The 24903-nt window shown below is 45.3% G+C and overlaps 1 protein-coding gene across 1 annotated transcript in view; it reads right to left on the bottom strand.

Annotated features, from left to right (window-relative positions):
- Window positions 1-1626: 1626 nt before the first annotated feature.
- TLCD3A (TLC domain containing 3A) overlaps window positions 1627-24903 on the bottom strand; it is a 45994-nt gene continuing 22717 nt past the window's right edge. The window contains exons 2-5 of the mRNA XM_044287482.1: window positions 13421-13504; window positions 8898-9114; window positions 4609-4704; window positions 1627-2320 (exon numbers count right to left, since the gene is read on the bottom strand). Coding sequence (XP_044143417.1) covers window positions 2051-2320; window positions 4609-4704; window positions 8898-9114; window positions 13421-13504 — 667 coding nt within the window. The 3' untranslated portion in view covers window positions 1627-2050. The remainder of the gene's footprint in view (window positions 2321-4608; window positions 4705-8897; window positions 9115-13420; window positions 13505-24903) is intronic.

Below are 24903 nucleotides of genomic sequence, written 5' to 3'. Positions count from 1 at the left end.
AGAGACAAAATTGTAGACCTGCACAAGGCTGGAATGGGCTACAAAACCATTAGCAAGAAGCTGGGAGAGAAGGTGACAACTGTTGGTGCGATTGTTCGAAAATGGAAGGAGCACAAAATGACCATCAATCGACCTCGCTCTGGGGCTCCACGCAAGATCTCACCTCGTGGGGTGTCAATGGTTCTGAGAAAGGTGAAAAAGCATCCTAGAACTACACGGGAGGAGTTAGTTAATGACCTCAAATTAGCAGGGACCACAGTCACCAAGAAAACCATTGGAAACACATTACACCGCAATGGATTAAAATCCTGCAGGGCTCGCAAGGTCCCCCTGCTCAGGAAGGCACATGTGCAGGCCCGTCTGAAGTTTGCCAATGAACACCTGAATGATTCAGAGAGTGACTGGGAGAAGGTGCTGTGGTCTGATGAGACCAAAATAGAGCTCTTTGGCATTAACTCAACTCGCTGTGTTTGGAGGAAGAAAAATGCTGCCTATGACCCCCAAAACACCGTCCCCACCGTCAAGCATGGGGGTGGAAACATTTTGCTTTGGGGGTGTTTTTCTGCTAAGGGCACAGGACAACTTATTCGCATAAACGGGAAAATGGACGGAGCCATGTATCGTGAAATCCTGAGCGACAACCTCCTTCCCTCTGCCAGGAAACTGAAAATGGGTCGTGGATGGGTGTTCCAGCACGACAATGACCCAAAACATACAGCAAAGGCAACAAAGGAGTGGCTCAAGAAGAAGCACATTAAGGTCATGGAGTGGCCTAGTCAGTCTCCGGACCTTAATCCAATCGAAAACCTATGGAGGGAGCTCAAGCTCAGAGACAGCCTCGAAACCTTAGGGATTTAGAGATGATCTGCAAAGAGGAGTGGACCAACATTCCTCCTAAAATGTGCGCAAACTTGGTCATCAATTACAAGAAACGTTTGACCTCTGTGCTTGCAAACAAGGGTTTTTCCACCAAGTATTAAGTCTTTTTTTGTTAGAGGGTTCAAATACTTATTTCACTCAATGAAATGCAAATCAGTTGCTATCTTTTATTTAAAGTTATTTTTTCGATTTTCCTTTTGATGTGCTATCTGCCACTGTTACAATAAACCTACCATTGAAATGATACTGTTCTGAGACTTTTCATTTCTTTGTCATTGGACAAACTTACAAAATCAGTGAGGGGTCAAATAATTATTTCCTCCACTGTATATGTTCATTTTAGTATCTGACCAAAGTTCATGGGTTCACACCCAACCAGGATTATGCCTATAGAGGCATTTTATACGTTCTGATAGTTCTCCCAGAGCATGTCCGCAATATACCTTTGTTATTGATATGAATGATTTCATCATACAGTATTCGGTCAGTATTCGGCGCAGGTGCGGTGAGGGAAAGACGCTTGCAGGCTGCCAGCTTCCTCACTGCGCCTGAACCGAATACTGAATGGTGCAAGATTTCACCAGAGCACAGGGCTGGCAGACAGATGCGAGCGCTGCCTGGCCCTGTCAATCAGGACTTGGAGGGAGGCGACAAAGGTGCGAGAACGGAGCCTCTAGGAGCAAGAACAACGCCCCCCCCCCCCCTAGAGGCTAATTAGCATATTATAAAAGTTAGATTTCTGCAGTAACGGGGGCATAGATAAAAGTAGGAATTAGGCTAGTTAGGTTTAGCTGACATTAGCGCATCGCTAGTAGCAGCTAGCTTAATAGGGTTAAATCTCGTGACAGAATCCCTTTAAGAAAATGGAAGGAACCATCTTATTAAAACAAATACTCTTCAGATTACCCAACAAATATAGTGCAATTCTGTAGAAAATCACATTGTGATTTATAAACCATCTTTTTGTATCTAAAATATATAACTGTAGTGTTAGTGTAACTTGGAAGCCTGTGACAAGACTCCATAAGGTTTCCAATACATATTAGGTAGTCACTGTCCATGAACAGGACCACAGTTCCCCTGCTGCTACCCTAGTGGTGAGGCTGTAACAGTAGTCCAGTCCGTACTAGAAAACCCAGCTATATAGCATGTAGCTTACACGTACTAAATGTTATCTGTCTTTGTAGGAGGACGAGTTGCTGTATAGTCTCATGGCCCTTCGGCAAATAAGCCAAAACCAATATATCTGTGGGGCCATGATGGTGGCAATTGTAATGTTGCAATGCAGAGGAATGTTGAAAGGCACTTTGTAGAGTGGGATCCCAAACTGCTTCCCGTAGGCGTGGTACATGAAAGGGAACAGCAGGATACGGCAGGCAAAAAATGTGAGCAGGACAAAAGCACCGTTCACTTTGTGCAATAAGGAGTTCTGCAGATTTATCTGTTGGGAAAAACAGTGCACTGTATTAGTATGGATGCCAATGTGATACCAGTCACAATGAACTACTTGTTTATGGGGTCACTCTTCCTACAAGTTTATAGCATATTCATTTTACGGAATAAATAAAGGAGTATATTCTGGGACTTTACTACTGATGAACTTTTTTAGGTCACCTATAACAAATTGGTGGAAGTCCAATTCCCGGCACTCTCACTAATCAGCAGATTGAAAAGGCTGCGGCACGGCCACAAGCACTGCAGCCTCTTCACTGATTAGCAGGCACAGCGCTGTGCATTGTGCCGTGGCTGTGCCCGGTATTGCAGCTCAGTCCCATATTCATATGAGCTGCAGTCCCAGGCAGCCACAACACAACGTATGGTGCTGTGCTTGGTACACAATGAAGAGGCCTCAGAGTCAAACCCACACCAATACACAATAATCGGAACGTCCTTCTCCATGATAGAAATGCCTATTCTTGTCCACAAATACGGACAAGAATAGGACATGATCTATCTTTTTTGCTGGGCCATGGAACAGAAGCGCAGATGCAGACAGCACACAGTGTGCTGTCCACATCTTTTGCGGCCCCATTGAAATTAATGGGTTTGCACCCGATCCGAAAAATTGCGGAACTGACGCAGACAGTAAAATATGGTGGTGGGAATGGGCCCTTTGATCACATAATCCCTGATCAGACTCTCTGGATTCCACAGTCAGTTTCTCTATTCAGTCCTATGAGACTGGCATCGAGTGAAGTCATTTTCTTCCCTGCAATGGTCACAGATATCAAAGAAGGACTTGGACAATTAATGTGAGCACCCACTAATGACTGACCACATGCCGTAGAGAGCTCATGTGTATATCTTTCATGTCACTGGAGTAGAGAGGAGCGTCAAGGCAAGCATTTACTAATGATGCTCTGTGTAAATGGTACTGTTATGGAGGGCAGTGCATGGCTGTCATTGTTATGGAGGCACAGTGTGACTGTTACTGTTATGGGGGAAACTGTGAGGCTGTAGCGCTAGCTCTCTGGCAGGCTGCTCCGGCAGAGAACAACCTATTGGAGTTCTTTGGGTCTGGCACTGCCAGATACTGCTGCCTGCCCACCGGACCCCATTTATTATAAGGGGTCCAGCAGACATACGGCCGCAACTGGCAAATATGCAGGGATTTGGCGGTCAAAAACGCTGCATCCAACAGTTTCTGTCCAGCCTATTCCCGGCATTCTATGTCGGAGTTCACAGCAGCAGATGTGAATAAAGCCTTAGTTTTCTATTCTAAGTAACTTAAAAGGGGTTATCCCAAGAGCTTATCACCTATCCCACTGCTGGGATCCGCAACGGTCACAAGAACTGGGGACCTGTGCTCCACAAGACTGACAGAGATAGCTAAGCACTGTATTCAGCTATTTCTTTGGCAGTCCCTTAAAGATGAATGTACGGTCAGCATGCATGCTCCAGCAGTACCCCAATGATTTAGGAGGACACAGAACCGCCGTTCCCATGGTCATTGGGGGTCTAAATGGTTGGATCCCCACCAATCACTCATATTTTAAATCTTGGAATAACCCCTTTAAGGAAGCAACCTAGACAATTTTTTCACTTATGTCTATGCAGCCCATGACTGGTAGTATCATTGGTGCGCTTTAAATCCCTGTGTCATGGACCATTTCCTCAGGACCTGCACTAGGTATAACACAGTGCCTCCAGCCAAGCTAGGAACGCATCCACCTACCCAATACTGCGGCCAGACCTGCTAAAAGGAAGCATACTTATCTGATCCCCACCAATGGGTCTGGCATCTTCGCTAACCATCCTTGGCTGTCTTGTTCATCTCTACAGCTGTCAACATTCTCTTTGACACCGCTGCAAATCACTGGCCGCAGTAATGTGAAGAATTAACCTGACACAAGGGCCGGTTACCACTGCAACCAGTGATTAGCTGCAGCGGTGTCAAAGCAGATGTGGACAGCGGGGGACCAGTGAAGGTAGCCAAGACCCATCGGTAGAGGGCCAGATAAGTATGCTTTCCTTTTGCAGGTCTGGCCAGGGAAGGGGATTGCCAAAACTCCCCAAAAGGTGGCCAACCCCTTTAATGTCCTGGACAACCTGTTTAATTGTCTTTCCAGTTTTTACAAAAGTGACAAGAGGAAGTGCAGTCATATTGATTCTAAGAGGAGGTCATGCAGTATATGCATTACTGTAGATCACTGCAAAGAGACAAAATGATGTGCCTAAACTTTATAGCAATGCTTTTATATAAATAACTCACTGAAGCCTGACACATACCTGTATAAAAATTTTGCCCAGTGATACAAATGGAGTGCTCATTTCTGCTACTAAGAGACAGCCGACATAAAAATCTCCAATATCGCCTCTTATAAACTGCAAAATAAAAGGAAAAGAGTAAGGGCTTGTTCACACAACCATGTAAAGCCTGTGCTGTGGACCGCAAATTTGCGGTCCGCAATGCACGGGCACCGACCGTGGCCCAGCCGCATGGAGATTGCGGACCCATTCACTTGAATGGGTCCGCGATCCGTCCATTCGGCAAAAAGATAGAACTTGCGCTATCTTTTTGCGCTGCAGAGGCACGGAACGGAACCCCAGGAAGCACTCCGTTCCATACCGCTCCGCATCTCCGAATTTGCGGACCCATTGAAGTGAAGTGATGCGGAATGCACACGAAACGGTGCCCGTGTATTGCGGATCCGCAAATCCGGTCCGCAATATGGCAACGGACAGCACGTGTGAATGAGCCCTAAGAATGTTAAAATCAGCATATCCTAGCGAGAAGACCTTGCAGGAAGAAGTGCATGGTATGACGGCACATGCTGATACAAGTATTATGCTGAACTTGGTGTACCGTAATTAATGCAGCTGACATGTACATGGTGACCTGGAAACCTGTTATTACATCAGATGTATTCAGGTGCAAACGCTACCATTACTACTACTGACTACAGCGGAGTTAAATGTTAAAAAATCAGGTTTCTGTGATGTAAAAAAATGAGACAAAGAAATCATTTCAGAACTTTTTCCACCTTTAATGTGACCTATAAACTGTACAACTCAATTGAAAAACAAACTGAAATCTTTTAGGTAAAGGGAAGAAAAAATATAAAAATCAAATAATATGGTTGCATAAGTGTATTTGTTGAAGCACCTTTTCATTTTATTACAGCACTCAGTCTATTTGGGTATGAGTCTATGAGCATGGCACATTTTGACTTGGCAAGAGTTGCATACTCTTCTTTGCAAAAACACTCAAAATCTGTCCGATTGCGAGGGCATCTCCTGTGCACAGCCCTCTTCACATCACCCCACAGATTTTCAACAATTCCACAACTTTAATCTTCTTCTGGTGAAACCATTCCTTTGTTGATTTGGATGTATGCTTTGGGTCGTTGTCATGCTGAAAGATGAAGTTCCTCTTCATGTTCAGCTTTCTAGCAGAAGCTTGAAGGTTTTGTGCCAATATTGACTGGTATTTGGAACTGTTCATAATTCCCTCTAGCTTAACTAAGGCCCCAGTTCAAACTAAAGAAAAGCACCCCCAAAGCATGATGCTGCCACCACCATGCTTCATTGTGGGTATGGTGATCTTTTGGTGATGTGCAATGTTGTTTTTGCACCAAACATATCTTTTGGAATTATGGCCAAAAAGTTCAACCTTGGTTTCATCAGACCATAACGCCTTTTCCCACATGCTTTTGGGAGACTAGGGATGTGACCTGGCTTGGATGTTTTTCTTCGTAAGAAAAGGCTTTCATCTTGCCACTCTACCCCCATAGCCCAGACATATGAAGAATACGGGAGATTGTTGTCACATGTACCACACAGCCAGTACTTGCCAGATATTCCTGTAGCTCCTTTAATGTTGCTGTAAGCCTCTTGGTAGCCTCCCAGACCAGTTTTCTTCTCGTCTTTTCATCAATTTTGGAGGGACGTCCAGTTCTTGGTAATGTCACTGTTGTGCCATATTTTCTCCACTTGATGATGACTGTCTTCACTGTGTTCCATGGTATATCTAATGCCTTGGAAATTCTTTTGTACCCTTCTCCTGACTGATACCTTTTACCAAAGAGATCCCTCTGAAGCTTTGGAAGCTCTCTGTGGACCATGGCTTTTGCTGTGGGATGCGACTAAGAACATTTCAGGAAAGACCAACTAGAGCAGCTGAACTTAATTTGGGGTTAATTAGAGGCACTGTAAATGATGGCAGGTGTATGCTGACTCCTATGTAACATGATTTTGATTGTGATTGCTTAATTCTGAACACAGCTACATCCCCAGTTATACCACATTATTTTAGTTTTTTTTGTTTTCTTCCCTCCACCTAAAAGATTTCAGTTTGTTTTTCAAATGAATGGTACAGTTTATAGGTCACATTAAAGGTGACAAAAAGTTCTGAAATGATTTATCATTTGTCTCATTTTTTTTACAGCACAGAAACCTGACATTTAAACAGGGGTGTGTAGACTTTTTATATCCACTGTTTATACAGCAGTGTCCTTATATGCAAATTTATAAAACATTACGTATCCAAGAATAGCTACACCTATGTACACTAATCTCACTAGCATGTAGTGTAAGAAGCACGATTAACCCTTTAATGACCAGTCTATTTTGGGCCTTAAAGGGGTATTTCAGAATTTTTTTTAAAAAAGGGCCCCAAATACAGTGAAAAAAAATAACAAAGCTTAGGGTAGGTTCATATCTGTTGGACAAACTCCAGCAGAGGAAGAGACTACTGGAGTTTATTGTATCCAGCATAGGCAGATACCACTGCACACCATTGGACCCCATTGACTATAAGGGCATCCGATGGCTTTCTTGCATAAATGCAGGCTTTCGGCTGGAAAAATACTAGCAGCATTTGTACAGCCTAAAGCCGGCATTTATACCGGAAAGCAGCTGGATCCCCATTGGATCTCATTATAGTCAAAGGGTATCCGGTGGTTTACTGCATCCGGCTATGCTAAATGCGGTAAACTCCGGGAGTCTGTTTCTCTGCTGGTACAGCCTACTGGATTTGCACCGCAGATATGAACCTACCCTTATACTCACCTAGCGGATCGCCACTACTGCTGGTCTGCACTCCTCCCGACACAGCAGGAAATGGCTGTCACCACTGGCTGAGGTGAACCATCACTGGGCTAACTGGTATTCACTGCCATTTTCTGCCGGGAGAGAGGAGCAGAAAATGGTGCTCAGTGGAGACCCGGCACCAATGGAATGGCAGCAGTGAGGGATCAGTGAGGTATGAGGTTTGATATTTTTTACTGCATTTGTAGCCCATTACAAACCCCACCCTGTAATAACCCTTTCGCTGCCAGGATTTGTTTGGACATTTTGCTCCTCTGGTAGCCAGAACATGTTTCACAGTTTTGACATGTACAAATACAGCCTAAATTATGAAATAAATAAAAAATCTGATAAACCTGCCATACCCATATATTTTCTGAAAGCAGACTCCCGGCACATTGTCAAAATGTCACTCAGCACTTTATACACACAGACAACTTTATGCAATTCTGTGTAAAAATGTCATTTTTCAGAACAAATTCATAAAAGTTGATAGGGTAAAACTGTGACCACGCCAAAGGTTTATATGGACAACACCTCTACAAAATAAAATGTTAACATGTGCAGAGTTCACACATATAACTTAGGCCAAATTTGACATGCACATATCTTCATAAAATCACCAGAACTGAAAAGACCCCAAAATCTGGATTTAAAGGGACACTGACAGGCCCAATTAGCATATTTAGGTATATATATGTCAGTACAGGTCTTCTAAAGTCTATAAAAATCATCTAAGTATCCCCCCTGTCCACCTTATAAATACCGAAATATAAAGTTTTATAACCTGCTTGTCCTGTCATCAATCTGCCCAAGGGGCGGCGTTTCATGTCAAAATGCACCCAGCCAGCCGCTCCCAACTGCCGTTCTGAAGCCCCGCCCAGCTCATCAATATTCACTTAGCTGGGCGGCGGCTACAACTCTCCCGACTCACGATCCTGCGCATGGCCCATTCAATCCTCTGGGCACGTCCTCCATCCAATCTTCAGCGCATGCGCCCGGCCGGGGTCACATCGCGCCTGCGTACAGAGCGCTGCAGCCTCTGCTTTATGCGCATGTGCCGGGCACTTGAGTCGGGAGAGTTGTAGCCGCCGCCCAGCTAAGTGAATATTGATGAGCTGGGCGGGGCTTCAGAACGGCAATTGGGAGCGGCTGGCTGGGCGCATTTTGACATGAAACGCCGCCCCTTGGGAAGATTGGTGACCAGACAAGCAGGTTATAAAACTTTATATTTCGGTATTTATAAGGTGGACAGGGGGGCTACTTAGATGATTTTAATAGACTTTAGAAGACCTGTACTGACATATATATACCTAAATATGCTTATTGGGCCTGTCAGTGTCCCTTTAAGATGGAAATTTAAAAAAAGTAACAACCCGTAAAATACAGGGATTATAGTCCTGGAAAACCTATATAGGTATATCCTGAAAGCAGAGTACTTCCTACTGTACAGTACATAAAACATTCAGCCCCACTGCTGGCCCACTTACCAGTCCAATTGGCACAAGGATGGTCAGGATGGATATGTGATGAACAAGCATTAGAAACTCTTTCTGCAGAAGGCTGTTCATTGCAGCGGAGAAGTGATCTTTCCCATTTAAGACTTTGCTGTCTCTACACTTATACCAATGGCGAAGATACATAGCATACATGTCATACACCATGTATGGGATTATTAACCATAAATACGCTGTAGCCAGCCAGTGTCTGTGGGGAAAGATATAGCATTAGTATACCTAGTTTAATGCTTTGCAGCATATTGTATGCCATTACCACTTTGCTTTCCTATAAATGAATATTATATTATTATTATACCATATTATAATATCTTGCAGTTCTCTGGACAAAATCTAATTGCTGGATTATCAGAAGTTCTTGATATTTTGAATAAAGGCACTGTACGTTATCATTTTAATGGCATTCCATTTCCTGCACCCTTGTGTCTTACAGGGTCGCGTAACTTCTTGGTGTGATGTCTAATATTCTACATTTATTGATACATTTTCATTATGTATTTCTTCTTGCGGTAAAATAACTCCCTGGAACAATGGGGGTCACTTATCAAACTGGTGTAAAGTAGACCTGGCTTAGTCGCCCATAGCAACCAATCAGATTCCATCTTTCATTTTGGACATCTCCTTCGCAAAATAAAAGGAGGAATCTGATTGGTTGCTATGGGCACCTAAGCCAGTTCTACTTTACACCAGTTTGATAAATGACCCCCAATATCTCAAGAAATCAAGTAACTATAACCTGTAATATTATTGCTCTCCAGAAATAAAAACAAGGCCCCTCTTGAACTCTTTTAGTGAATTCACCATCACCACCTCCCATAGTCTCACTGCTCTTACTGTAAAGTGTCCTCTTCTATGTTGATGTAGAAACCTTCTTCCCTCCAGACGTAGAGGATGTCCCCTTGTCACAGTCCAGCGTATAAAGCTACTTTCACACTGGTGTTTCTGGGTTCCGCCTGTGACATCCGTTTCAGGGCTCTCAAAACCGCCCAAAATGGATCAGTTCAGCCCCAATGCATTCTGAATGGATAAGGATCCGTTCAGAATGCATCAGTTTGGCTGTGTTTGGGCTCTGTTGCGTTTTTTAGATGGTCACTAAAACGCAGCTCGCAGCGTTTTGGTGACCATCTGACGATGTGGAGCCAAACGGATCCATCATGACTTACAATGTAAGTCAATGGGGACCGATCCGTTTTTCACTGACACAATATGGTTCAATTGAAAACGGATCGCACCAAACGCTAGTGTGAAAGTAGCCTAAACAAACCTCTGTATTGACCTTTAATATATTTACATATTCAATGACCGCAAGAGGAGACTTGAAAACTAATAAGTATTGATTTGCAAAGTATATAAAAAAAAAGTAGTATAATACATAAATGTAATGAAAAAGCTTTAACTTCTCAAACCAGAAAAACCCTATTTTTAAGTGTAACTGCCATTTTTTATTGAATGTGTAAGGCAATTGAGAAAGATTTTTTTCAATACAATTTATTTATTGATTTGACATGTTTTAATGAAAAAACTGATCCCCAAAGTTGAATTTTGGCAGTGTGATGCATGTCCTCATTCTTCAGAGCAGTACTGAATAGTGAAGAGGTGCCGCACTCGCTGCACTGATCTCCCCTCACTGTCTCCCTCATATATTCAATTGCCCTACACATTTAACAAAAAACAAAATGGCAGTCAAAGGCTTTTTCCCCATCTCAGACATTGGGGGCATATCGCTAGGACATGTCTGATGTCCCACCTCTGGGACATGCACCTATACTTTCAACAGAGTCCATAAAGTGCCAAGGGCGCCCAGCGCAAGCGTGGCCGCCCTCCATTCATTACTATGGGAGCGCTAAAAATAGCCGAGTGTATTTTCAGAAGTCCCGTTGAAATGATTGGGAGGCACACCACGCACCGCTCCATTTATTTCTATGGGGCTGAAGGAAATAACCGAGCCAGTGCTCAGCTATTTTCAGCATTCTCATAGGAATAAATGGACATGCAGTGTGCCCTCCAGGACTTAGCGGGCATTGGGACCCGCACCTATCAGACATTGGGGGTATAGCCTAGCGATATGCCCCCAATGTCTGAAATGGGAATACAGTATTTTTTACTGTACAAAATAATGCAATAAAATTTGAACAAAGATGGCTGAAACAGACACCTCGTAGAACATTTGTTCTCTCTACTCTTTTCTGAATTTCTCTAGGCCACTGTTTGGTTATGGCAGTGTTGGCACTACCAGGAATAATGCAGGACCAATGATGTCTGAAACTGTCATAAGATGCTGGTTAGAAAACAATTCTAACATCCAAAATGAGACATGAAAATAACCCTCTACCCTCTCTACCTGAAACAAGGCGCCTCTGCATGATTTTGTGGCCTACATTCTTTTAAAGCTGACTATGACACATACATTATTTAGTTACAGTACATTCCATCTCAGGAAACACCTTGGCCAGGTATCTATTCCATTGTGCGTATCCATCTAATAGTCATATTAAAGGGGTTGTCCAGGACTATAAAAAACCATGTCTGCTACCTTCCACAAACAATGTCACCCCTGTCCATGGGGTTGTGTCTGGTTTTGCAGCTCCGCTCTATTTGAGTTAATGAGCCAGAGCTATAATAACACATACAACCTATGGGCAGGGGTGGTGCTGTTTTTGGAAGAAAGCAGCCATGTGTTCCTAATCCTGGGCAACCCTTTTAAAACGGAAAAAATAAATAAATAAGAAACTCCAGAAAATGTCACTTTTTATTGTCGATTTTGAATGTCTCTAAAGTATAGTTGGCACCAGCCCAGGTGCCTCCAATGCACTCTAAGCCTATAGTGACCTAACTGTAGTGTTAAGGCGTATTCCAGGAAAAAGAGGGTCCTACAAACCCACCTTAATTACACATAACTAGCCTGTAAAAGAAATCTTGTAATATACTTACCTCTCCAAAGTTACTTGGAACAACCTCTTCATAAACCCAGTCAAGCAACGCTCCTCTTCTGCCAACGTCCCATCCTTTGCCTGGGCTATGGACGTTTACACTGCCTGGCCCTGCCACTCAAAGTGCAGAGGGCACGGCAGTTGCAGGGAGAACGGAGCCTCTCGGTGTAACAGCAAGGCCCACGTTGCTCCTAGAGGCTCATTTGCATAAATTTAAAGTACATTTTTCTCTGAAATGCCAGCACATATGGGGATGGGAAGAGGATTGATAGCTTCTACTGAACAGCGCACATGTCTCAGGTCAGCCTGTTTTACTGCTATAAATCTGCTGGTAGAAGACCTTTCAAGGGTTCTCCAGGAATCGTTTAAAAAGACCACCAGCAATCTGTCCTAGAATATGAGCAACAGCAGAGCAGTCTAGGGGGTGAGGGGGCTCTACAATAGATGGTAATCATGTGATCCTGCCTATGATATGCCATCATTGCTGGGCAGCCTGACAGGAACACTCACTCATATGTAGTACAGATGTAGTAGAGTTAACACACATGCTTTATGAGAAGTGTTACCTAAACTAAATGCGTTAAGCAAACACCTTCAATTGCTTTTCAATGGCTTTTGTTTCAAGATAACGCGATGAGTTAAGAAATTTGAGTGAGGGGTTTGAGTGTTAACCCTGCTACATCTGTATATGCAAGTGCCAGAGTGTAGTGTGTAGTACTGCCCCTCACCACCCTAGGCAGCTCTGCAAGTGGAGGTAACCAGTCCTGCTCACGTTCTAGAACAGGTTGCTGTCAGCCATTTTAAATTATTCCTGGAGAACCCCTTTAAGTAAACAATGGCAAGAAAATGTTAATTGACTTTTTCAATGGCTTTTGTGAGGTGAGATGTGATATCACAAGTTGATTTGACGGATCCGTCTTCAAATGCTTTCAGTTCACTTGCGTTTTTTTTCCAGATCCGGCATGTAATTCCGGCAAGTGGACTACACGCCGGATCTGGACAACGCAAGTGTGAAAGAGGCCTTAAAGGGGTTTTCCATGTTCAGGGGCCTTTCAGCTAGTCCCCCAATGTCCATATACTTGCTGAAGTAAGCATACATACCTCCCCCCCCCCCCCCCCCCCCCCCCATTGCTGGGTGCCACCTCCTTCGGTCCCTCTCTGCCACTGGTGCATTCCAGTTCCACGTGTAAACATCTGGTTTGACAGAGGTCATATGTGCTACTGCAGACAATGACTGGTAGCAGTAGTGACGTGTTCCCTGTGCATCACATGAACCATTAATGCGACGCAGACACATCACTGGCTGCAGGATAATCTATGACCCCTATCAAACTGGATGCTGACACGCAGGAAAAGAGTGTGGTAGTGGCAGTGGGAGACCGAAGGAGATGAAGCCCAGCTATGGAGGGCACATAATTGTGGTTCCCTCTGGAGATCCGCAAAGTGGCTGGGTCAGGCTCAAAGGCCTCCGAACGTGGACAACCCCTTGAATTTGATATAAATATTAAAATGATAAATTAATCTGCACACATGAAAGGTTATGTGTCCCTGTTCTCTTGCACTTACCTGCCATACTTCACATCTTTGCAGGAGGTTATAACAATTATCCCAGACACAGCAGCAATAACTCCATGAATAGAGGAAACAATTCTGAAAACAAAAAATAAAAGAAATGCTGAAATATGTCTATCCTGTGGCTAAGTTGTACTAGGTTCTAAGGGGTCACAATAAGGAACCACTAACAGCCTATGGGATCATGCTGATTTCACAAAGAAGCATATGGAGGTCTTTCTGTGGCTTCCTTCAGAATGACACCTGAATGTGGTTGCCATACATTGCCAGTGTACCTGTGGCTCCTTGGCACTGAAGTGTCAGGACAAGCTCAGATCATTCCTAGTACACTCTACAACTACATTGTACTACTTAAAACCTACAAATTCAGCTGTGCCGATAACATCAATACACTCTGCACCCGCTCCCAACACAGAAAGCCATGATATGGTATGGGAAATTGTTTAGTGGGGTCCTCATGCTGTAGAGCTGCTTTAGCGGTCCCTGTGCCTACCAGTGTATTAGCGGTATTACTATGGTTACTGTTGGATTTCATTCCCTGACTATAAAATCACCGGCTGTGAAGAGTCTAAGACTAATTCTGAAGTTAGGCTACTTTCACACTAGCGTTCGATCGGATCCGTTCTGAACGGATCCGATCATATTAATGCAGACGGAGGCTCCGTTCAGAACGGATCCGTCTGCATTATATTGGCAAAAAAAAAGTGTGAAATTTGCCTGAGCGGATCCGTCCAGACTTACAAGTCAAATGGGGGACGGATCCGCTTGAAGATTGAGCCATTTTGTGGCATCTTCAAACGGATCCGTCCCCATTGACTTACATTGTAAGTCTGGATGGATCCGCACGCCTCCGCACGGCCAGGCGGACACCCGAACGCTGCAAGCAGCGTTCAGGTGTCCGCCTGCTGAGTGGAGCGGAGGCTGAACGCCGCCAGACTGATGCAGTCTGAGCGGATCCGCATCCATTCAGACTACATCAGGGCTGGACGGAAGCGTTCGGGTCCGCTCGTGAGCTCCTTCAAACGGAGCTCACGAGCGGACAGCCGAACGCTAGTGTGAAACTAGCCTTAAAGGGGTTCACCCATCTCATACATTGGTGGCATATCGCTAGGATAAGCAGCAAACTCAGGTTTTTTCAGAAGTCCCATAGAAATGAATGCGAAGAGCAGCCAGCGCTATATTAACTTCTATGGGATTGATGGAAATGGCCAAGTCAGCTCGACTATTTTCAGCAGTCCCATAGAAATGAATGCGAAGAGCAGCCAGCGCTATATTAACTTCTATGAAATTGATGGAAATGGCCAAGTCAGCTCGACTATTTTCAGCAGTCCCATAGAAATTAAATTAATGGAGGGCGGCCGTGGCATGCGCAGTCCTTCTCTTTGCGGGCTCTGTATTCCACCTTCTACACCTCCGGGACCCGCATCTATCAGATATTGTTGCGATATACCCCCAATGTATGAGATGGACCATACCGTACAGCACAGCGGGACGTGACTTGCCACCCAGCGCCGTACTATTACGGCGCGCTGATCGAGTGGGTGCAGGAGCTGCGCCTGCCCGATCAGCGGTGGGGTCCGGCAGTCACTGATAGCTGGACCCCTGCTGTATAAACCGGCATCGGTGAAAACACTGATACTGGCGCATTAACCCTTGATGTGCCGCGGTCAGGGCTGACCGTGGCACGCGCGATGTCCGTGCGGGGATCAGAGCAGCCATCGGGTCCCCGCGCTGCTGTGACGGGGACCCGATGGCAGAGAAGGCAGCCCAATGCCTTCCTTAGGCATCATGGCTGCCTTCCATGTAACCCTGTGAGATCCAGCCCCCTGGATCTCTAAGGAAGCAGGCTGTTAGTGTATTACTCTGGTAATACACTTACAGCCAATACATTACAATACAGAAGTACCGTATTGTGATGCATTGTAAAGGGCATCAGACCCCCAAAAGTTGAAGTCCTAGAGTGGGACAAAAAAAAAAGTGGAAAAAAAAAGTTAACGTTTGCATTTATACAAGCAGGCAAATAATGCGAGTTTGTGAGCGTTCACGTGTTAGATTTTTAAGTGTGTGCTTGTATTAAGTGTGTGACTAGATTACGTGACTTGAGATTCAAGGACTTTAGGAGGGGACTACAGTTAGATTCTTATCACTGCACTAGATTGTATTTTTCTCTTTTATTGCGTAATCCCCCCTTAGTATGTGTTCCATTATTGACAGCTCAGTCCAGTGCACATCTTGTCTGATGCATGCAGTCCTGGAATAGCCGTTTGAGGGTGCATATCTTTGTTCAAAATGTGAGCAAATTGCCCGTTTGGAATCGCACATCGAGTATCTAACAGAGCGAATTTCAACACTGAGAAGCGTTGACAATTTGGAAAAGAGTTTGCTGCTCACTGAGCAGGCACTCTATGGGGTAGATGTGGGGTAGGGTGGTAGCGAGGAGGCTCAGGAAAGTGAGGCTGCAAACTGGGTAACAGTTAGAAAGCGGGGTAGAGGGAAGAGTGCCAGGGAGGCTAGCCCTGATCTGACACACCCCAACAAGTTTGCACGTTTGGCAGATAAGGGGGGATGTCGGTTCAGGGAGAGCACTGCTGCAGCCAGACACTTCCTCTGCCAGTCAGGGGAATGTCCGCTCCAGTAAGCAGGGGACATGGAGAGCAGGCCAGGCCAGACAGGTGCTGGTAGTGGGGGACTCAATTATTTGGGGTACAGATAGACCGGGATCGTCAAATGGTAGGTTGTCTTCCTGGCGCCTCGAGTTCGACACATCGCAAATCTGGTTGACAGATTACTGGAAGGGGCTGGAGAAGATCCAGCGGCCAAGTTAAAGGCAGGTGGAGCGTCCTTAAAAATTATTAATTCCGAAATACTACTGGTACCACAAGCCACACAAGAAAGGCAGCGGAAGATTAGGGAGGTTAACAAGTGGCTTAAGAACTGGTGTAGTAAGGAGGGGTTTGGGTTCCTGGAGAACTGGGCCAACTTCTCTGTTGGCTACAGGCTCTATCGTAGGGGTGGGCTGCACCTCAATGGGGAAGGGGCAGTTGTGTTGGGGGAGAAGATGGCTAGAAGGTTGGAGGAGTGTTTAAACTAGGGACTGGGGGGGGAGGGAAATTACATTATAGGAGGGGAAGATAGTGCGGATAGAGACCGGGGGCAGGGTAATGGGACTGGGGGAGGAATGGAAGGAGGGACTAGAACAGTTCAGAAGGAAAAGTGTAGCGTAAAAAATATACATAAACCTCTTAAATGTATGTATACTAATACCAGAAGCCTGACTAATAAAACTGGGGAACTGCAATTAGTGATGTGTGAGGAGGACTATGACATAGTCGGAATAACAGAGACATGGCGGGATGATAGCTATGACTGGGCGGTTTATGTACAGAGTTACAGTCTGTTTAGAAAGGATCACCAAAACCGGAGAGGGGGAGGGTTCGGCCTTTATATAAAGTCCTGTCTAAGGCTCCATTCACACATCCGCAATTCCATTCCGCATTTTGCGGAACGGAATTGCGGACCCATACATTTCTATGGGGCCGCACGAAGTGCGGCCCCGATCCGGAATTGCGGACCAGCACTTCCGGGTCCGCAATTCCGATCCTGAAAAAAATAGAACATGTCCTATTCTTGTCCGCAATAGCGGACAAGAATAGGCATATTCTCTTAGTGCCGGCAATGTGCGGTCCGCAAAATGCTGAATGCACATTGCCGCTGTCCGTGTTTTGCGGATCCGCAAAACACACGCGGATGTGTGAATGGACCCTACAGCCCACAGTCCGAGAAGATATAAGTGAGGGACATGAACATGTGGAGTCACTGTGGGTAGAAATACATGGAGGCAAAAGCAATAATAAAATATTAATTCGGAGTTTACTATAAACCACCTAATATACCAAAGTCCACAGAAAATCTACTACTAAACGAGATAAACGAGGCGGCAAATCATAATGAGGTGGTTATTATGGGGGACTTCAACTACCCAGGTATAGACTGGGAAACTGAAACTTGTATATCTAATAAGGGTCCATTCACACGTCCGTTGTTTCTTTCCTGATCTGTTCCTTTTTTTGCGGAACAGATCTGGACCCATTCATTTTCAATGGGTCCTGAAAAAAATCGGACAGCACAATGTCTGACTTTTTTTCAGGACCCATTGAAAATGAATGGGTCCAGATCTGGTCCAGATCTGTTCCGCAAAAAACGGAACAGATCAGGAAAGAAACAACGGACGTGTGAATGGACCCTAAAGGAGACAGGTTCTTGGCAATAACCAAAGACAATTACCTCTCCCAAATGGTTAAGGACCCGACTAGAGAGGCAGCCATACTGGGCTTAGTATTAACCAATAGACCTGACAGAACAGATGTGCAGGTCCGGGGACACCTGGGAAATAGTGACCATAAAGTAATAACCTTCCAGTTATCATGCAAAAGAGTGTTTCTTAGGGGGAGGAACAAAAAATACCAAACTTCAAAAAAGCTAAATGTAGCTAAGAGAGGCCATAGTCCTAACTAACTTGGACAAAGTCCTCAAAAATAAAAATACAGCCACAAAATGGGATATTTTTAAAAGCATCCTAAAATCTAATTGTGATTGGTACATACCTTATGGGAATAAAAGGTTAAGTAACAGGAAGAAACCAATGTGGATAAATAGAACTGTAAAGAAAGCAACAAATGCCCCAAAAAAAGCATTTAAATCACTAAAACAGGAGGGTAGCGAGGAAGCACTGAAAAACTGTAAGGAAAAGAATTGAGCTCTATAGTGCCGGCCAGCTTGAAGTCAAGGTAACCATGCCCCCTAACCGTCCCCTCTTGCCTGAGAGTGACAGCCTGCAGTGCAGCCGTGATTCCCCAAGTCTTGCGCATGCGCACTGTGCCACTGAAACCCAGCTAACAGCGACAGCAGGAGATGGGATAGTGCATTACTACAGAGCACACCGCGCATGCGCGAGACTAGTTGTCTTTTTTCTAAAGTGAATAACCCTAAAGTTGATAATCTTTCAGGGTACTGTATCCAACCATTCCAGTTATTACTTTAGTTGCCCTCCTCTGAACCCTCTCCAGCTCTGCTATGTCTGCCTTGTTCACAGGAGCCCAGAACTGTACACAGTACTCCATGTGTGGTCTGACTAGTGATTTGTGGTAGGACTATGTTCTCATCATGGGCATCTATGCCCCTTTTGATGCAACCCATTATCTTATTGGCCTTGCCAGCAGCTGCCTGACACTGGTTTTTACAGCTGAGCATACTTTCACACTGGCGTTTTGGCTTTCCGTTTGTGAGATCCGTTTCAGGGCTCTCACAAGCGGTCCAAAACGGATCAGTTTTGCCCTAATGCATTCTGAATGGAAAAGGATCCGCTCAGAATGCATCAGTTTGCCTCCGATCAGTCTCCATTCCGTAAATAGGATACAGCGGCTCACTGCTACTTCGTATGGATAGGTGCTCCATTCCGCTCTGGCCTGCAGCGTTTTGCCGTCCGCTTGACGAAACTGAGCCAAACTGATCCGTCCTGACACACAATGTAAGTCAATGGGGACAGATCCGTTTTCTCTGACACAATCTGGCACAATAGAAAACGGATCCGTCTCCCATTGACTTTCAATGGAGTTCATGACGGATACGTCTTGGCTATGTTACAGATAATACAAACGGATCCGTTCATGATGGATGCATGTGATTGTATTATTGTAAAACTCGAGTGTGAAAGTAGCCTTAGTTTGCTGTTTACTAAATTCCTAGGTCCTTTGCCATGTCAGTGTTACCGAGTGTTTTACCATTTAGTATGTACACACTCAGTGTTAGGCCGAATGCACACGGCCGTTGTTCACGGCCGTGAGCGGTCCGTGGAACCGCGGCCTGGATTCCTCCTGAGAGCAGTATAGATCATACCAGTGTATCACTGTATTGCGGCGGCAGCAGGGAGCGCACGGGGTCATAGCAACCCATGACGCCGTGCGCTCCTGCTCTCAGGAGGAATCCAGGCCGCGGTTCCACGGACCGCTCACGGCCGTGAACAACGGCCGTGTGCATTCGGCCTTAAACCTCATCTGCCACTTATCTGCCCAAGCCTCCAATCTATCCAGATCCCTGTGTAGCATTATACTGTCCTCTTCCATGTTAATTACTTTACACAGTTTAGTGTAATTTGCATGCTGCAGTTTGCTCTCCGGTATGAGAACAGAACAGAATGCATTTTGGAGCATTCCATTCTGTTCAGTTACGTTTTGTCCCCATTGACAATTAATGGGGACAAAACGGAAGCTTTTTTTTCCGGTATTGAGCCCCTATGACGGATCTCAATACAGAAAAAACATTAATGCTAGTGTGAAAGTAGCCTTACAAGGTCATATTGATAACATGTTTATATACGGTGAATGAATGAACAGTGAGTTAGCATGTAAAGTCAAGAAAGTCCTACTCACAGTCACAAGTTCCTACTGCCCTTCTAACAAGGCTCAAGACCAATGCAATTCAAATATAGTTTGACCTTACAATGACTACCCATATCTGTGCGTTATCATGGCAGCAACAGCCTGAAAGACCAGATAACAGTCCAGGAGCAAAGACATTCTTTAGCAACGTGGAAGCATGATCTACTACACTACAAATCACAACTGAGACCACCCATACACAGCATGCAGGGCCATCTCCAAATAAAGTGTTCTCTAGGCTAGGTTTCAAAGCTACCTACGCAGCATAGGAAAATCTAAAAACGTACAGTAAAATGAGGTCTGAATACATGGAGCAGCTGTAGCGGCTAGGCTTGCAGATATTTTTGCCTTGCAAATGCCCTGATTAAAGAACATAGAACTTCTAGCCTGCACAAGCACATTGACAATGCTTCCTTTTTGTGCAGCTCATGCTTTTATTTGGTTGCAATGAGCAATTTGATCTCCATTTTATAAGCAAATTTATAATAATGAGATTTTCCTATTCAAGTCTAGGATAGGAATACCCATCGGAATGTAGTGCCAGAGGTGTCTAGTGTTTAGGGATTCTGTCACCAGTTTTTGACCCCCCATTCAAAAATATGGTTCTGTGCATGGAGCTCTTGTGATTCCTAATGTGGTCTTATAACCTAAATCTGTAGGCTCATTTTGTGTAAAAAACGTTTTATCTAACCTGTCATTCATCTCACTAAGGTGCCCAGGGGGATGCTCATGTCTTCCAGATGCCGCCCGCACCCGCCGCCGTTCGTGCCCAGCTCCTCCTTTGCTGTCATCAGCGCCGCCTCAGAATCCTTTGCTACGCCTCCGGCTCTCCCTCACTCCCCCCTTCTTCTTCAGGTCATCGGGAGGTTGAGCGAAGTGCTGGCGCATGCGCACTTCGCTCCATGAAGCCGAACGGAGAAGTCCGCACGGGCGCATCAGGCACAGGCCTGTGCGCATGCACGGGATGTTAGAGAAGAAGGAGGGGGGAGTGAGGGAGAGCCGGAGGCGTGGCAAAGGATTCTGAGGCGGCGCTGATGACAGCAAAGAAGGAGCTGGGCACGAAAGGCGGCGGGTGCGGGCAGCATCTGGAAGACATGAGCATCCCCTTGGGTACCTTAGTGAGATGAATGACAGGTTAGATAAAACGTTTTTTACACAAAATGAGCCTACAGATTTAGGTTATAAGACCACATTAGGAATCACAAGAGCTCCATGCACATAACCATTTTTTTGAATGGGGGGGTCAAAAACTGGTGACAGAATCCCTTTAAGAGAACCTGTCACCATGAAATAGAGTGCAATCTGCAGGCAGCATGTTATAGAGCAGGAGGAGCTGAGCAGATTGATAAATGGGGGTCATTTACTAACCAGAAATACGACTTCATTAGGCGTATTTTTGGCCCAGATTGTAGTACAAAGGTCTTTTGCTCCGCAATCTGCGACTTCTCCCCACTTACGCCAGGTCTAAAAAAGTGGGCGTGGGTGGGGAAGGGGATGGGCCGGCAGGCCCGTATGATTTACCATTTTCTACTCCACGTTTATACGTAGACAATGGTCTAAATGTAAGAGCTAGGAAGCTGTCTTACATTTAGAAGCAGCGGTGGATCCACTGAAGCTATGGAGAGGCCGGCGCCTCTACATAACTCTGGCAGATCCACCGCCAGCTATAGGGGATATTAAGACCAGCTTCTAAAACGCCAGTATTAAAAAATAACACCCATAGTAATGTGGGAAAATCAAGAAACAACTTAAGTGACCACGCAAATTTTTTCATCATCGCTTTCCAAGAGCTATAACTTAGTTTTTTCACGAATGTACATTTTTGCAGGGGGGTCATTTACTATGCTGAAATACGCCTAAGTTAGGTGTATTTCAGGCACAGATGACGGCGCAGCGGTTAGTTGTGCCGCTATCTGCGACTTTTCCCCGCTCACACCAGGTCTAAAATTGTGGGAGTGGCGTGGGCGGGGCAGGCCTGTTTTAGGTGTAGAAAATGGACTAAATGTAAGAAAGCTTGGAAGCTGTCTTACATTTAGAACTGGCGCTGGATGCGCCAAAGTTATGGAGAGGCCTGCGCCACTTCATAACTTCGACAGATTCACTGCCAGCGATGGGGCTTTATTAAGACCGAAGTCTAAAATGCCGGTCTTAAAGGAGTTGTCCGGGTTCAGAGCTGAACCCAGACATACCCTTATTTTCACCCAGGCAGCCCCCCTGAAGTTGGCATCGGAGCATCTCATGCTTCGATGTGCTCCCTTGCCCTGCGCTCTGATAGGTGGGCTTTACCGCTGCCCTAGCCATTTTACTGGGCCTCCAGGCAGCCCCATGGAGAGCCCGGTTCGTCACCGGAACTCCTAAAAATTTATTTGCCCTGCGCGATTTATAGCAGGGCAAAGGAGAGCATCGGAGCATGAACTGCTCTGAACCTGGACAACCCCTTTAATAAATTTATACCATGTGCACCATTTGGGGTACATATAATCATTGATTAAAGCGAACTGTCTAGCCTAAACCCCCTTTGCATACATTCGTAAAAAAGGTGTATTTGTGGTCACTAAGGGGTAAAACCTCTGTTCTTTCCACACTTAGGAGTCATGTGGGCAGTCTTACACACTGACGGCAGCTATCTCTCTTTCCTTCAGTTAGTTGTCACTGAGTAGGACTGGCCACATTACTCTTAGGCCTCTTTCACACTACCGTTTTTCTTTTCCGTTTTCCGACCGTTTTTTGCGCTCTGTATACGGAACCATTCATTTCAATGGTTCCGCAAAAAAACGGAATGTACTCCGTATGCATTCCGTTTCCATATTTCCGATTTTCCAATCAGTTGAAAGATAGAACATGTCCTATTATTGCAAATCACGTTCCGTGGCTCCATTCAAATCAATGGGTCCGCAAAAAAAAAAACGAACACATACGGAAATGTATCCATATGTCTTCCGTATCCGTTCCGTTTTTTCGGAACTATCCATTGAACATGTTATGCCCAGCCCAATTTTTTCTATGTAATTACTGTATACTGTATATGGCATACGGAAAAACGGAACGGAAACACAACGGACCGCAAAACACTGAAATAGCCATACGGTAGTGTGAAAGAGGCCTTAAGCAAAGAAAGGGCAGTGGGTTATAATATGCCTGCAGATTGCACTGCATTTTCATAGTGACAGGTTCACTTTAGAGGGAAGTGTCACCAGAAAATACTGTTTAAATCCCATTTTTATGTTAATGTTTTTATTTTTTTATTTTAGGTGATTTTTGTTTTAAAGAGGTTGTGCAGGGGTTCTATATTGATGACCTCTCCACACAGCTGAATGGCAGGGTGTTCCAGGAGTCGGACCCCCTCCTGAGGATAGGCCATCGATATAAAAATCCCAGAACCCCCACTTATTTTATTATAATTGAATAATTTCCAGCTATGCAAGGGGAGATACTATTCAGGCGCTGTTCTGCGAGAAAGTACATTTCCTGACAACTGTACTCCCGTGAAAACTTCTTCTTAAAAAAAAAATTCAAAACGAGTATTCAGCTTCAAGTAAAGAAATAATATTTGGTCATTTTTAGAAAAGCGGGGCGATCATCATCAGTACTAGTGCCTGTATATCTCCTACAGGGTGTTTTTTAACCCAGTCTGCCAAGACACAGACATAACAGAATACAAGATTTACCAGATTGGCAGAAGAGGGCAGCTGTAGAACTAGAGAGTTTTCTGGCCAGTAGAGCCAAGTATGAAAAGTACAGAACGTTGCTTATTGCTATAAACAACTTTGATGGGTATCTGAGAAGGGAATTTATTTTAAAAGGGTTCTCTGGGACTGCAAATTACATAGGTGTTCTCAATTTCAACACTCAGTACTTTTTCCCTGTGGATAAGTAGCCGCTGAAGGGGTCTGACCGAGACTCTCTCGGCACTGAAAACACGTAACCATTGGCCAAGCGTGTATGTGTATGGGGGAGTCAGAAAAGATAGTTAAGCTTCTGACTGATACCTATGGATGGTGTGTGGCTGATCTCCCGTTGGTGCCTTCCTTACTTTCACACTTGCGTTAGGAGCGGATCCCTCTGGTGTCTGCACAGACGGATCCGCTCCTATAATGCAAACGCTTGCATCCGTTCAGAACGGATCCGTTTGCATAACTTTATTTCAGATCTGATTTTTCACTTCGGAAAACTCAGATCCGACAGTATATTCTAAACACAGAAGCGTTCCCATGGTGATGGGGAAGCTTCAAGTTAGAATATACTGAGAACTGTGTACATGACTGCCCCCTGCTGCCTGGCAGATGCTGCCAGGCAGCAGGGGGCAGACCCCCCCCCCCCCCCCCTCCTGTATTTAACTTATTGGTGGCCAGTGCGGCCCCCCCCTCCCTCCCCAGTATTAATTGTAACCAGTGCGGCCCCCCTCCCTCTATATTCATCGGTGGCCAGTGCGGATTCCCAGTATTAAATATGGCCAGTGCGGCCCCCCTCCCTCTATATTCATTGGTGGCCGGCCAGTGCGGATTCCAAGTATTGTGACCAGTGCGGCCTCCCTTTTCCCCCCCCCCCCCTAATTAAAATCACCCCCCCCCCCCCCCCATCATTGGTGGCAGCGGAGAGTACCGATCGGAGTCCCAGTTTAAATCGCTGGGGCTCCGATCGGTTACCATGGCAGCCAAGACTCTATTGCAGTCTTGGCTGCCATGGTTACTTAGCAATAAATACAAGCATTATACTTACCTGAAGAGCTGCGATGTCTGTGTCCGGCCGGGAGCTCCTCCTACTGGTAAGTGAAAGGTCTGTGCGGCGCATTGCCTATAGCACAGACCTGTCACTTACCAGTAGGAGGAGCGCCCGGCCGGTCAGACATCGCAGCTCTTCAGGTAAGTATAAGGTTTGTATTTATTGCTAAGTAACCATGGCAGCCAAGACTGCAATAGCGTCTTGGTTGCCATGGTAACCGATCGGAGCCCCAGCGATTTAAACTGGGACTCCGATCGGTACTCTCCGTTGCCACCAATGATGGGGGAGGGTGATTTTTATTAGGGGGGGGGGGAGAGG

This window comes from Bufo gargarizans, chromosome 3, assembly GCF_014858855.1.
Source record: "Bufo gargarizans isolate SCDJY-AF-19 chromosome 3, ASM1485885v1, whole genome shotgun sequence".
NCBI classification, from domain to species: Eukaryota; Metazoa; Chordata; class Amphibia; order Anura; family Bufonidae; genus Bufo; species Bufo gargarizans.
Note: the sequence above shows the minus strand (reverse complement) of the source record. Positions and strands in the feature narration are given on the sequence as shown.